The sequence below is a fragment of the Elephas maximus genome, chromosome 15 (assembly GCF_024166365.1).
Source record: "Elephas maximus indicus isolate mEleMax1 chromosome 15, mEleMax1 primary haplotype, whole genome shotgun sequence".
In the NCBI taxonomy this organism is placed as follows: Eukaryota; Metazoa; Chordata; class Mammalia; order Proboscidea; family Elephantidae; genus Elephas; species Elephas maximus.
In genome coordinates this window covers 19,336,107-19,350,278 of record NC_064833.1, presented here as the reverse complement: position 1 = coordinate 19,350,278, position 14,172 = coordinate 19,336,107, and the positions used below count along the sequence as shown (strand labels likewise).

The window sequence follows — 14,172 nt, the reverse complement described above, 5'->3', positions numbered from 1 at the left end:
AACCCAGGCCTCAGAAGGCCAAGTGCTTTTAAGAAGTTGGCAGGCTTCTCATGCTAAGTAGGGAAGGGATTATTTACAATTGCTGAAAAAACCAAAAACAAAAAACTGCAAATAGCCAGCTGCTTTGCTAGGAGGCTACCCAATGACCCCTAAACTCTGGCTCATCAAATGACCACAGGTGGTCACTACTGGTCACCACTGGCCGTAATGGCAGTGCATGTGACAGCTCTAGCCCAGAAAGCATGAAATGAGAGGGTAAAAAGGAGGTTTGTGATGGGGACAAAGGGCTGTGAAGCTACTTGATCCTGGCCTAGTCCAAACTTTTAAGGTAAGTGAAAACTATCTTCAGGTCTTCCATGGTGTTGGGAGAGAGGCATCCTGTTTATTTCTAAAGGGGAGTGATACCAGCTTATCTCCTGGAGCCAGGACACTCTGAATATTCATACTGACCAGAAGCTCCTGCTGAACCCAATAGTCTTCTCCACACTGAGGAGCTCCCAACAATTATATGTGAGTGAGCCAATGGGGCGCAGCTTGGCAGACCACTGCTGCGCCTCTTTAAAAGAACCTTAAGAGTTATACAGAAGTAAAGCACCAAAGAGTCCCTGGGTGGCACAGACGGTTAAGTGCTGCAGTACTAGCAAGAAGGTTGGCAGTTCGAGCCCACTCAGAGACACCTAGGAAGACAGGCTTGGTGATCTGCTTCTGAAAGGTCATGGCCTTGAGCAGTTCTACTCTGCACACATGGGGTCACAATGAATGGGAATTCACTTGATGGCAACTGCCAACCACCACCATCAACAACAATGAAAGTAGTGAAATACTAGATCACCAATTACTTAGCAAAGAGGTGGAAGGAGGGAAGCTTCTAACTCTACCCCTTCCCATTTATTTAAGCGGGAATAAGGCACAATTGCTAACTTGAGTCCTTAAAGGATATGATGTAGCCTGGTGACACCAATTGGACTTTTTTTTTTTCCTTTCTGTAAATAAATTATCTAATTTTCTGTAAATTTCTTTATAACCTGTTGCTAGTGGAGTTGATTCTGACTCATAGCAACCTTACAGGACAGAGGAGAACCTCCCCACAGGGTTTCCAAGGAGTGGCTGGTGGATTCAATTTGGTTAGCAGCTGAACTTTTAACCACTGCCCCACCAGGGCTTTATAGTGCTCCCCCAAACTCCCATGGCACTACCTCAAAATATCTCTGACATAAAGGTCAATCTGCTCTTGTCTCTCTTGACAGACCCCAAAATTAAATCATTTGCTTCTTTTTACTGTGAGACAAAGGGAGTTTGACGCATTAAAAAGGAGCCCTGGAGGTCAAGCTGTCAAAATAATCACATTTTCTTGATAATTTTCTTTAAATTCAGAGCCAAGCGTTCATCCAAACAACCACTGATAAATCTCAATAATTGGGAACCTGGCCCATTTATAGAACCTTCCACTGAAGCCAAGCCTGTTGCCGTCGAGTGGATTCCGACTCATAGCGACCTTCCACTGAAGCCAACTTAAACGGGGTGGGGGTGGGAGAGTCCAGTAGTTGTAACCAATTGCAGCGGGAAAGGGGACCCAAGGGCGACCCTGCAGGACTTATCCTCGCTGGACTCACTTTCACCTCCCTTTTTACGCGGGCCAGATGGCGGAGATCTGAGAGTCAACCTTCGGGAGGTCTGGGACCAAGAGATGCCAAATCACGGAATATTATTAGCCTGCACTTGTTTTTATTAACCTTCCGAGGCTGAGCACCGGGCTCTGAGGACTGGTAGAGCTCAGGGGAGGCCTGAGGCCAGAGGCTCACCGGAGCCAGGTAGGTGGACTTTCTGCCGCTGACAGGCACCACTGGAAATGGATGCACATTCACTATACGGAGAAAGAAAGCAGACCGCAAAGGCCACTGAGGAAACAGGTGAAAACGCTCCGTCCTCCAAGCAGAGGGCTTGTGGTTTCATCCAGTCCTCTAGGTGGGCTCCATGCTTTCCCTCCCCCGGAATCTCTGCGTCTCTCCTTGTGGTTGCCACAGCTCAGCCGCTGCCCCAGGGACCATCTGGCCCGTCTCCTGGCCGCTGCTTCCCTGTTATTCACCCTCCTGCCCACCCCGTGGTCGCCTGTGCGTGGAAGAGCCTGGCAACACTCCGGGAGGGGCCCACGTCGTATCCCATCTCCGGGTTCTGCCCACTGCGTCTCCGGCGCTCGGGGCCCAGCCACCCCCACAGTGAAAGGCGCGCAGCCCACTCACCCGCGCAGCCACACATGCAGACTGCGCGACGATTCCGGTATCTCTAAGGCAGGGGACTTAATCTGGGTTCAGAAATCGTTAAAGTTGTGGACTTAAGTTTGAGCACTTGGGAACAAGAACCGCGATTGTCATCAAATTCTCAGAGCGGTCAGGGCTCTGTAAGGAGTCGTGTCCACTTGGGGACGCTGACCTTGAGCAATAAGAGAAACCAAGCTCCCTGTCTCCGGTGCTCTGGCGACCTCTGCAACGATCCAAGCAACTCACCCCAAACTCTAGTCAGGGCCCCCCTTCCCCCCCTGTTCCAGCCCTCTCTGTCCCCCCCCCCGCCCCCAATTCAGCTGCTCTGCGCCCTCAGCCCAACCTGGGCTGGAAGTTGGTGGCGGGTCCCCTCACCTGCTGAGGTCGTTCACGAAACTGCCGGTCTTTTCATCCAGGAAACGCTTCCAGCCATCGGCTGTCTTCACCCAGCTCTGCCCGGGGGACCGCCAGTCCTGCCCGAGGAATGGCATGGCACCCGCGAGCAGACGCGACGGACGTACAGACGGGATCGACTGATGGACGGGACCGGCCTGGCGGCCTCGGAGACACGCTGCCCTGGGCGGGAGCTCCGAGTGCTAAAGACCGGCGAGGGGGATGCGTGCAGGGAACTGGCGCAGGGGCCTGCGGTTTGGGGGTGCAGAGCCGGGTACCCTGGGGTTGCAGAGGGCGCGGGCGGGGCGGAGGGCCGCAGGGCAGTCGGCTCTCTGGAGTGCTGCGTCGCTGCGGCGGCCGCACTATTTATGGGGCGCCCCCGGCTGGGCTCTTTGTTGCCGGAAGAGCCGCCTGCACTTGGCCCGGCCCCCCGGCCCGGGGCCACGTGGCTTTGTTTATGGGCTCGGGGTGAGTGTTCCCAGCCACCCGCGGCTGCCGCTCCTCGCCGTTGCACAACCGCGCGCGGTGGAAACTTGAAGACGCGCTGCCAGGCGGTCTCCCACTGCCCAGCGCCCCTGGCACCTCCGTGCGCCCTCCCTGCCCCAGGGCGCAGCTGCCGCGGCACCACGGCCAGGCCTCGGGCTGGAGCGAGGCTGGAGAGGCAGGGAAGCGGAGGCCAGAGAGGCATTTGGGTGACTGGGGGGCCTGGGTGGGAAGGAGGGACAGCCTCCCTCCAGTCCCCGAGCTGTCATCATCGAACCTTGCAGTCAGATCAACTATGGGGCGTCTGCAAGCGGGACCCGGCATAGCGCGGCCAGGAACACTGTCGGGGGCGCAGTCTCCTGGCCTTTTTCTCTGCCCAAACTCTCTCTAGGAGAAAGGTCAGAACCCATCCCACGCAGGTCCGGAGCTGTCATTAGCGAGTCGGCTGTCTGGCTCGCTTCCCCCGGGGGCGAAGGGAAGGGAAGCAGAGCAGGGTGGGGTGGAGAGCAGGGACAGTTCCCCACACCCACCCAAGCACCTTAAGCGAGCGGCGCCGGTGGCGCCTGTGCCACCAGGGAGCAGTCAAGGGGTCTCCTAACTCCTCTCACTGTCCAAATCCCGCTCTAGGGCGCCTGCTCTGGGCTTTTGTTTTGAAGAACCACTACTCTTGGCTGGCTAATGAGGCCTCTCCCGGGAATATTAGGCCCGGCGTTTAAGTTTAGTTTTGGTGATAATGAAGACAGGGGCCCTGGAATGTCCTTCCCCCATCAGCACCCCAACCCCCAACTATGGGAACTAAACAAACTGCAGTGAATCCTTAGAGAGAGCAGGCAACAAAGGATGGTGCCAGAGGCCCCACATACTTCAGCTTACTAGCCTAATCCCTCCCGAAGGCCAGCGATGGGCCTTGGGCACGTGATCAGCCTGCTTTCTGCAAGAGGGGATGAAGGCCTCAGAGTGAGGTTGAGCAGTGACGTTACCCAGGGTCACTTGGCTGGTTTCTTCACAACTTTTACTGTTGTTGTTAGGTGCCCTGGAGTGGAGTCTGACTCATAGGGACCCTATGTACAACAGAATGAAACACTGCCTGGTCTTGCACCATTGTCCCAATCTTTGTTATGACTGAGCCGGTTATTGCCGGCCACTGTGTTACTCTATCTCATTGAGGGTCTTCCTCTTTTTTGCTGACCCTCTACTCTACCAAGCATGATGTTCTTCTCCAGGAACTGGTCCCTCCTGATAGCATGTCCAAAGTAGGAGAGACAAAGTCTTGCCATCCTTGCTTCCAAGGAGCATTCTGGCTGTATTTCTTCCTGTGACAGATTTGTTCATTCTTCTCGCAGTCTCTGGTATACCCAGTATTCTTGACCAACACCATAATTCAAAGGCATCAATTCTTCAGTCTTCCTTGTTCATTATCCAGCTTTCGCATGCATATGAGACGGCTGAAAATACCATGGCTTGGGTCAAGCGCAATACCGGTAGCATAGCCTCCAGCATCACAGCAACATGCGAGCCACCACAGCCCAACAAACTGACAGATGAGTGGTGGACAAACCTTCCCACACTCTGAAATTACTGTTTGCTTTTACTATTTTTTTTTTTTTGGTAACCGTCCACCCTTCCCCACAGAATGTAAGCTCCGTGGGAGCTGGTTCTTCTTGTTTAGGCGTCATCCCTCCACTACTTACCAAATGTTGGTGGTTGGAATCCACCCAGGTGCTCTGTAGACAAAAGGCCTGGTGATACACTTCTGTAAAGATTATCGCCAAGAAAACTTTATGGGGCTGTTCTACTCTGTAACAAATGGTGTTGCCATGAATGGAAATCCATTCTATGCAAGGTTTTTTTTTTCCCCTTTTCAGCTTTCAATCCCAGCACCGTGCCAAGCCCAAAGTAGGTCTTCAATAACTATTTGTTGTAGGAATGAATGAATGAATTTGGGCAGTAGATTACAGTAGCAGCAAACACCCCCTCTCCTCAAAAATTAGCTCCAAACTTGATTCTTCCATACTTTTTCTCTGAAGCCACCAGAATCTTCGGTTGCACTGACTTTTGTGAAAATCGTTAAGGCTCAGGGTATGCAAAGAATTGTTTTTACCCTGTGAGGGTACTCACTGAAGGGGAAAGAGATATTATTAATAAAGTCTGTTTTCAAGTAGCCAGGGTTTTCTGATTCAGGTTTCCCACCATAATCATTTATTAGTGTAGTAGTAGTAAAAATAGCTTGTAAAAACACTGCAGAAAATCCTAAACGAATGTTAAACATTGTGATCATGCTAAGGGATGAGACAATGTTGGGTCTGGCCTTGGTTGGAGAGACTTGTTGTCTCCAAGAAAGCCTAATTAAGGGATGGAATTATTAACAATGAGTGTCGGTTACATGGAAATCCTGGTGGTGTAGTGGTTAGGTGCTATGGCTGCTAACCAAAGGGTCAGCAGTTCAAATCTGCCAGGCGCTCCTTGGAAACTCTATGGGGCAGTTCTGCTCTGTTCTATAGGGTCACTATGAGTTGGAATCGACTTGATGGCACTGGTTTTTTGGTTTTTGGTCTGTTAACCCACCAAACCCACATGTTAGTAAATTAAATCCCTGTGGAAACCATAGAGAGCCAAAGTTTTGAGTTCTAATTCTGCAACATACTGCCTGCTTGGCCTTGGATGGATGGCTTTAACACCTGAGGCTCAGTTTTCTCAGCTGTCAAGAAAAAAGCGGAGCCAATAGCGCCTACCTTTCAGGGATGCTAGGAAGTGTGGTAGATTGGATTATTGGTACGAATTCTTCATTCCTTTTTACTAGTGTTATATACCCACTCCGTTGCCATGCCTCATGGTACATGATGTGTACCTTTCCTGATCCTTGACATTGGGCTTGACCATGTGACTTTCTTTGGCCAATGGGATGCTAGTGAATGTGATGTGTGTAGAGGGTATGATGTGTGTGCTTGCCTGGGTGGGTTTGTCCTCTTGTGTTTCTCCCTACAAAATCATGAAAAGAACACACCCTGAGTAGCCACTGGCCCTCCAGCCTCAGTCACAGGGTGGAACACGTGGAGCAGACCCTCCAGTTGACCCACAGATGTGTTAGCAAGAAATAAATGTTTATTGTTGGATTTGTAAAATGGGAGAATGTTGTGGCTCTCCCCTCTTAATTCAGAGTCTTTAGAAATGAGTGGCTGCTTTAGATTTCCCACACCATTAATAATCTGACTTGACACTTATTCAAGCACATGGTTTTTACGAGGAAGCTTTGTAATGCTGAGCCCCTCAAGATAAAGAATGTGCTAGGCTGTGTCCAGAACAGTTACCCTCACATCAGATGTTGGCTTGACTTTGCAAAAGCTCTGTGACTGGGAACCTTATCGTGGCTGTGCATTTGAGAATCCCCAAAGCAACGTATCTGTGTCACGGCTTCAGGCTGAAGACACAGGGGTAGATGGATACTCCCAGAGGATTTTCCAAGGCTCCGACTGGTTCGTACCCAGTGCGGCCTGATGGTTTGAGCAGCGCACCCAGTGTGAATGTCATGGTTGTGAGATCCACTGCCCGGACACTTAGCCGCAGCCTCTCCCAACAGTTTCTGTATGGTAGATTGTCCAGATTGCATGCTGGGTGCTTGATGTTTTTACATCCGCATTTCCCCTATAGGGCTGTAAACTCTTGATGCTAGAGGCAGATATTTAACTTTTCTGAGACTCAGTTTCTGCATCTGTAAAATGGGAATAACAGTTTCCAGCTCACAAGTTTATGCAGAGTAAGAAATGGGATTGTTTGCAAACTGCTTGCCACAATATCTTGTATTATTGGTACAATTTAATCCACTGTTTTATCAGTGCCTAGCATAGTGCTGGGTACATGACAGGTGATCAATAAATAACTCAACAAATGCCTGTTGAACAGACCTGGAATGTTGTTATTCTCACATCTTCACCTACTGACCTCTTATTATGTCAGGATGGGGGGTTGGCATCCCCAATTTCCCCCCATGTAGCTTCATCTCTCTAGTAGTGGTGCCTTACCAGTCCGTGAGGCAAATAAGGAAGGTCGATAAAGTCTTAGAAAAAAATGTTTTAATGTGCTTGTTCCCCTGATGACAAACATTATGATCTCTCACTTGCTGAAGACACCATGGCAAGCACTTTGCATACATAATTCTGTTTAATGCTCTGCATAAAACTGTGAGCTAGAAATTATTACTCCCATTTTTCAGGTGAGGAAACCGAGGCTCAGAAAAGTGAAATACTCTGCCTATGATCACCCAGCAAGTATGTGATAAAATCTGGATTGGTAGAAAGGGCCACATGAACCAGAGACTTACATCATCCTGAGAGCAGAAGAATTAGATGGTGCCCGGCCACAACTGCTGACTCCCCTGACAGGGAGCACAACAGAGAACCCCTGAGGGAGCAGGAGAACAGTGGGATGCGGACCCCAAATTCTCATAAAAAGACCAGACTTATTTATTTTTTTTAATGGTCTGACTGAGACTAGAAGAGTCCCAGCAGTCATGGTCCCCAAACCTTTTCTTGGCCCAGGACAGGAACCATTCCCGAAGACAACTCATCAGACATGGAAGGGACTGGACAATGGGTTGGAGAGAGATGCTGATGAAGAGTGAGCTACTTGTATCAGGTGGACACTTGAGACTGTGTTGGCATCTCCTGTCTGGAGGGGAGATAGGAGGGTAGAGAGGGTTAGGAACTGGCAAAATTGTCACGAAAGGAGAGACTGGAAGGAGGGAGCGGGCTGACTCATTAGGAGGAGAGTAAGTGGGAGTATGGAGTAAGGTGTATATAAGCTTATATGTGACAGACTGACTTGATTTGTAAACTTTCACTTAAAGCACAATAAAAATTATTTAAAAAAAAAATCTGGATTGGTACCCAGGTCTATCCCCCTGGGCTGATTGGAGCCATATTGCCAGGGCTCCAATCACAGTACTCCACTTAACTAGCTCTGTGACCTTGGGCAAGTTACTTAACCTCTCTGTGCCACATTTCCTTTGTAAAATAGAGTAATGATAATACCTACCTCAAAGGGTGTTGCGAAGATTTAGTGATATAATATGTATGAGGTACTTAATAACAAAGCCAATGTCAGTGGCAGTTATTGTTATTATCTTTATGCAAAATTTTCACTTCCATCTTTTACTTGGTTAAGTCCACATGCATCTTCCCCACCAAACTGCAAAATTTGAGGGCAGGGATCATGGCTCACTCAGCTGATTTCCAGAAATGACAAAACGTGTCAATAGGAAGCAAAAGTACACTGAAATGATAGCTTGCGTATCATTAGTTACTATCTATTGAAAGGTCACAGCCTAGAAAACCCTACGGGCCGTTCTGCTCTATCACCTGGAGTTGCTATGGGTCGGAATTGACTCGACAGCACTGCACTTGAACTGTAGACGTGGCACTTGTTTTGTTAACAAGGACTAATTTTCATAGGTAGACCTGGCATGAATTTAGCCTACCCACTGCCTCCAAAGGCTGTTAAGAGAAACTGTAGAACTGAAAACTAAACCAAACCCCCTGCCGTTGAGCCGATTCTGACTCGTAGCGACCCTATAGTACAGAGTAGAACTGCCCCATAGGGTTCCCGAGGCTGTAAATCTTTATGGAAGCAGACTGCCACATCTTTTTCCCTGGTGGGCTCGAACCACTGACCTTTTGGTTAGCAGTCGAGCGCTTCAACCACTGCTCCACCAGGGCTCCTTATTTGTAGAAAGGACCGTGGAAAACTCGGTTAAGTATGAAGTACTCCCTTGCTTCTAGACCAAAATGACATTCTTTTATGGCTTTGGCTGAGGGGCTGACTACTTCTCACTGAAATGCAATGCTATTTTGTTTTTTCATCGTTTTTCTTTCTGGAAGGGTGTTTTATTGTGAAAAATACTTATCAGTGGTAGTTGTAAGCTAAAAATAACTTTTGCTTGTGGGGTGAGGCAGGGGTAGGAATCAACCCAATCTGTCCCTTCACCCTGTTCAAGCTAGAGCTTATTTTTACAAAGAAAGCGCTAGAGGTGCTCAGCAGGTTAAATTCAGCCTGCCAGTGTTGTCACCAGGAAGGTATGTTTAATGTCCCAACAATTTGCATATGACCTTACACCTCATTTGTCTAGGGTGGGGCATCCATGAAACGTGCGAAATTCGTCTGTTAGGTGTGTTTGAGCAGGAACTGCCAGCTGTAGGTTATTTTTGGGTCTCTGGCAGCGAGGAGTCCTGCCAACTAAATTAAAGTTGGTCAGACACATGTCACTGAAAATATGCTCATTCCTTTAATGAGAATCATTTGGCATTCCTCAAATGTGGGCCTGGTCCTGCTTTTGAGAGAAGGTCAAGGGCATGTAGCTGTAATAGCTCAATAAAAAAAAAATAGCCCGGTTTTAATGAAAATTCTTCTCTCCTCTTAAGCAGCAAAAATGATTTGGACACAAGATACTAACTTTTCTATAATATAGGGAAATGAATGAAACTATAACATTTACATCAATAGCCCCAACTTCTAGTGTCTTTAAAAAATCATAGATTTTAAAATGACGGTGTTACTGTTCAAGGCAGACATTCTTTACTAGTTAAGCTGAACTATTATTTGGTTTTCAGAAGACTTCAGGTGATATTTTTGGTTTAAAATTTAAAGATTATCAATAATTAAGATCAGCAATAGTTTTCAGGAGTTCATCCAGCCTCATGGTTCCAGTAAGCCTGGGTTCCCTAAGAATTTGAAATTCTGTTCTGCGTTTTCTGCCTTTTGATCTGGATTCTTCTTTAGAATCTTTGATCAAAATGTTCAGTAGCAGTAGTCAGGCACCATCTAGTTCTGATCTCATGGCGGAGGAAGGCGTCATGGAGGCTATTAGCCACACATTCTGCCTATCCTCCTATTCCTGACTCTCCTTCTTCCTCTGTTGCTCCCGGTGAATAGAGACCAGTTGTGTGCCTTGGATGCCACCTGCAAGCTTTTAAGACCCCAGGCACCTCAAAATGAACTAGGAGGTAGAACAGAAGCACTAAACATGTTATTAGGCCAATTAACTGGGATATCCCATGAAACCATGACCCTAAACCTCCAAACCAAGAAACTAAATCTCCTGAAGTGTTTGGTTGTACGTAAGCAGCCTCAGAAGGTACTCTTTTTTTTTTTTTTTGTCGTTGTCAATATAGGTGGTCACCGAAGTATGAATCAGTTCTGTTCTTAAATATGTCTTTAAGTTGATTTTGTATGTAAATCAGAACAGTTAGGTGTGGTTCTTATCTAACATCAGTTAATTGAATGTCTTAGTATATCATAGTGTGCCTTTCTATGTGTAAAACTTTCAGATACATTAAAACATCTTTAACATAATAATACAGTAATAATCGTAATAATGATGTTTTGATTCGTGTTGAGAGGAGGACCTGTTTTTTATTACAAGCCATTGTACGTACCTCAGATTTTTAATATGACAGGCTTTACAGGGGTTGGTTCATGTGTATGGAAGTTGGATATTTGTAACCGAGGGACTGTCTGTATATCTATAAAACAACTTTTGCCAATGCGACTTTTTATAAAACAACTTTTGCCAATGCGACTTTTTAAAGGTGTACAACTTATTGACAGCAAATACAATAACCGCCTGTGCAACCCTACCCTTAGTGTGATTTTTCCATCATGTAAACCCCCCTTTTCCCTTTCCCTCCTACTCCTGGTAATCACTAATAAACTTTGGTCTCTATACATTTGCCTTTTCTTGTCTTTTTATATAAGTGAGGTCATACTATATTTATCCTTTTGTGACTGGCTTATTTTGCTTAGCATAATGTCTTCAAGCTCCATCCATACTGTAGAATGTATCAAGACTTCATTTCTCCTACTGGCTGAGTAGTATTCCATTGAACGTATGCACCACATTCTGTTTATCCGTTCAGCTCTTAATGGGCATTTAGGTTGTTTCCACCTTTTGGCTCTTATGAATAGCACTGCAGTGAACACTGGTGTACAGGTCTCTTTTGGAGTCTCTGCTTTCACATCTTTTGGGTATACCCAGGAGTGGAATTGCCAGATTATATGGTAGTTATATGTATAAGTTTTTTGGGGAACTGCCACACTGTTTTCCACAACGGCTGTACCATTTTGCATTCCCACCAGCAGTGGATAAGGGTTCCAATTTCCCCACATCCTCACCAACACTTGTTATTTTCTGTTTTTCTTATCTTAGCCATCCTCGTGGGTGTGAAATGGTATCTCACTGTGGTTTTCATTTGCACCTCTCTGATGGCTAGTGATGCTGAACATCTTTTCATGTGTTTGGGGGCCATTTGAATGTCCTCTTCAGTGAAATGTCTATTCAAGTCCTTTGCCCATTTTATATTGGGTTATTTGTCTTTTTGTTGTCAAGTTGTTGAAATTTTATATATATTTTGGTTATTAGATTCTTGTCAGATACATGGTTTCCAAAGATATTCTTCTAGTTAGTAGCTTGTCTTTACACTTTTTTGTAAAGTCTTTTGATGAACAAAAGTTTTTAATTTTTATGAGGTCCCATTTATTTATTTTGTCTTTTACTGTTTGTGCTTCTGTTATTATATTAGAAACCATATTTTTACACAAATAATGTCTGCCTCCTATGTTTATTTGCCAGCCATACCCTCCCCCTGTGAGGTATTTTCTTAAGCACGCTATGCTAATTGTTTTATAGCAATATGTGAAAAAAAAGTTGGCATAGCTGTGCTTATGAAAATACCTTGAGGGGAGGGCACGGCACACAGTAGGAGGCACTCATTATTTGCGTAAAATATGGTAATCCATTTTGAAAGCTAGGCCTGACTGAATTTCCCCTGCTTGTTCTTCTAAGAGTTTTATGGTTTTAGTTTGCACATTTAGGTCCTTAAGCCATCTTGAATTTGTTTTTGTGTATGGTGTGAGGCATGAACCCTGTTTCATTTTTCTGCACGTAGGAATCCACTTTTCCCAGCACCATTCATTAAAGAGACTCTTCTTCCCCCATCTAATGGACTTAGAACCTTGTCAAAATTATTTGACCATGGATGTGTGGGTTTATTTCTGGGCTCTAAATTCTATTTCATTGGTTTATATGTCTACTGTGCCAGTACCAGGCTGTTTTGATTACTATAGCTGTATTAAAAAAAAAAAAAAAAAACCCATTGCAGCTGAGTCGATTGTGACTCATAGTGACCCTATAAGACAAGGTAGAACTGCCCCATAGGGTTTCTAAGGCACGCCTGGTGTATTCAAACTGCTGACCTTTTGGTTAGCAGCTGTAGCTCTTAACCACTATGCCACAGTATGTTTTAAAATCAGGAAGTGTGAGTTTTTCTACTCTGTTCTTCTCTTTCAACATTGTTTTAGCTATTTGGGGCCTCTTGCCATTCCATATAAAGTTGAAGATTGATTTTTCTATTTCTGTAAAGATGGCTATTGGAATTTTGATCGGGATGGCGTTGATTCTACAGATCGATTTGAGTAGTATTGACATCTTAACAATGTTAAGTCTTCCAATCCATGAACATGGAACATATTTCCATTTATTTAAGTCTTCTTTAATCTCTTTCAGTAGTGTTTTATAGTTTTTATTTTATAAGTCCTTCGCATACCTGGTTAGATTTATTCCTTGGTGTTTTGTTGTCTTATATGCTATTATAAATGGAATTGTTTCTCTAATTTCCTTTTCAGATTTCTCATTGCTGGTGTATAGAAACCCAACTGATTTTGTTTGTTGACCGTGTACCCTGCAACTTTGCTAAATTCCTCTATTAGCTCTAGTAGTTTTCTTGTGGACTCTTTGGGGTTTTCTATACACAGGATCATATCATCCACCAATAGAGAAAATTTTACTTCTTCTTTTCCAATCTGCATACCTTTTCTTTCTTTTTCTTGTCTTATTGCTCTGGCTAGGACTTGTAATACAATATTGAATAGAAGTGGTAAGAGTGTGCACCCTTGTCTTGTTCTCAATTTCAAGGGGAAAGCTCTCAGTCTGTCTCCATTAAGTGTAACATTGGCTGTTGGCTTTTCATGTATTCCCTGAATCATATTGAGGAATTCCCCTTCTATGCCAATCTTCTTCAGGGTTTTCATCAAGAAAGGGCTTTGGATTTTATCAAATGCTTTTTCTGCATCCATAGAGATGATCACGTGGTTCTTTTCCTTTGTTCTATTGATGTGGTGTATCATGCTGCTTTATATTCTAATTTTGAACCATCCCTGTATTCCTGGAATAAATCCCATTTGTTCATGGTGTATGACTCTCTTAATATGCTGTTGGATTCTGTTCACCAGTATTTTGTTGAGGATTTTTGCATCTATATTCATGAGAGATATTGGCCTGTAGTTTTCTTTTCTTGTGGTGTCTTTGTCTGGTTTGGGTATCAGGGTTATGTTTACTTCATAGAATGAATTAAGGACTATTCCTTCCTTCTCTATCTTTTGAAAGAGTTTAAACAGTATTGGTGTCGGTTCTACTCTAAATGTTTGGTAGAATTCCCCAGTGAAGCCATCTGGTCCAGGACTTTCTTTTTTTGTTGGGGGGTTTTTGATCACTGATTTGATCTCTTCACTTGTTATGGGTCTGTTAAGACTTTCTATTTCCCCTTGAGTCAGTTTGGGTGGGTCGTGTGCTTCTAAGAATTTGTCCATTTCATCTAGGTTATCCAGTTTATTGCCATACACTTGGTCATAATATTCTGTCATAATTCTCTTCATTTCTTTTGGGTCAATTGTAATGTTCCCTCTTTCATTTTTTATGGTGGCTATTCACATCTCTTCTTTGTCAGTCTAGCTAAATGTTTTTCAGTTTTATTGATCTTTTCAAAGAACCAACTTCTGGTTTTATTGATTCTTTCTATCGTTTTTCTGTTTTTGATTTTATTTATTTTGGCTCTAATCTTTTATTTCCTTTCTTCTGGTAGGTTTAGGCTTAGCTTGTTCTTCTCTTTCTATCTCCTGGAGTTGTTGAGCTAGGCTGTCGGCTGGCATTTTTGGACAGACTGTCGTAATCACAACATGTCTTGACTTGTCAATCCTCACCGCCCCTAGAGAT

The 14,172-nt window shown here is 45.0% G+C and overlaps 1 protein-coding gene across 2 annotated transcripts in view; it reads right to left on the bottom strand.

Annotated features, from left to right (window-relative positions):
• The window catches only part of FBXO32 (F-box protein 32), a 49,837-nt gene extending 46,803 nt beyond the window's left edge, over nt 1–3,034 (bottom strand). The window contains exon 1 of one of the 2 annotated variants that reach the window (XM_049853806.1): nt 2,634–3,034. In XM_049853806.1, coding sequence (XP_049709763.1) covers nt 2,634–2,749 — 116 coding nt within the window. In that variant the 5' untranslated portion in view covers nt 2,750–3,034. The remainder of the gene's footprint in view (nt 1–2,633) is intronic. The other variant, XM_049853807.1, reaches the window with a different exon arrangement.
• Between the last annotated feature and the right edge of the window lie 11,138 nt (nt 3,035–14,172).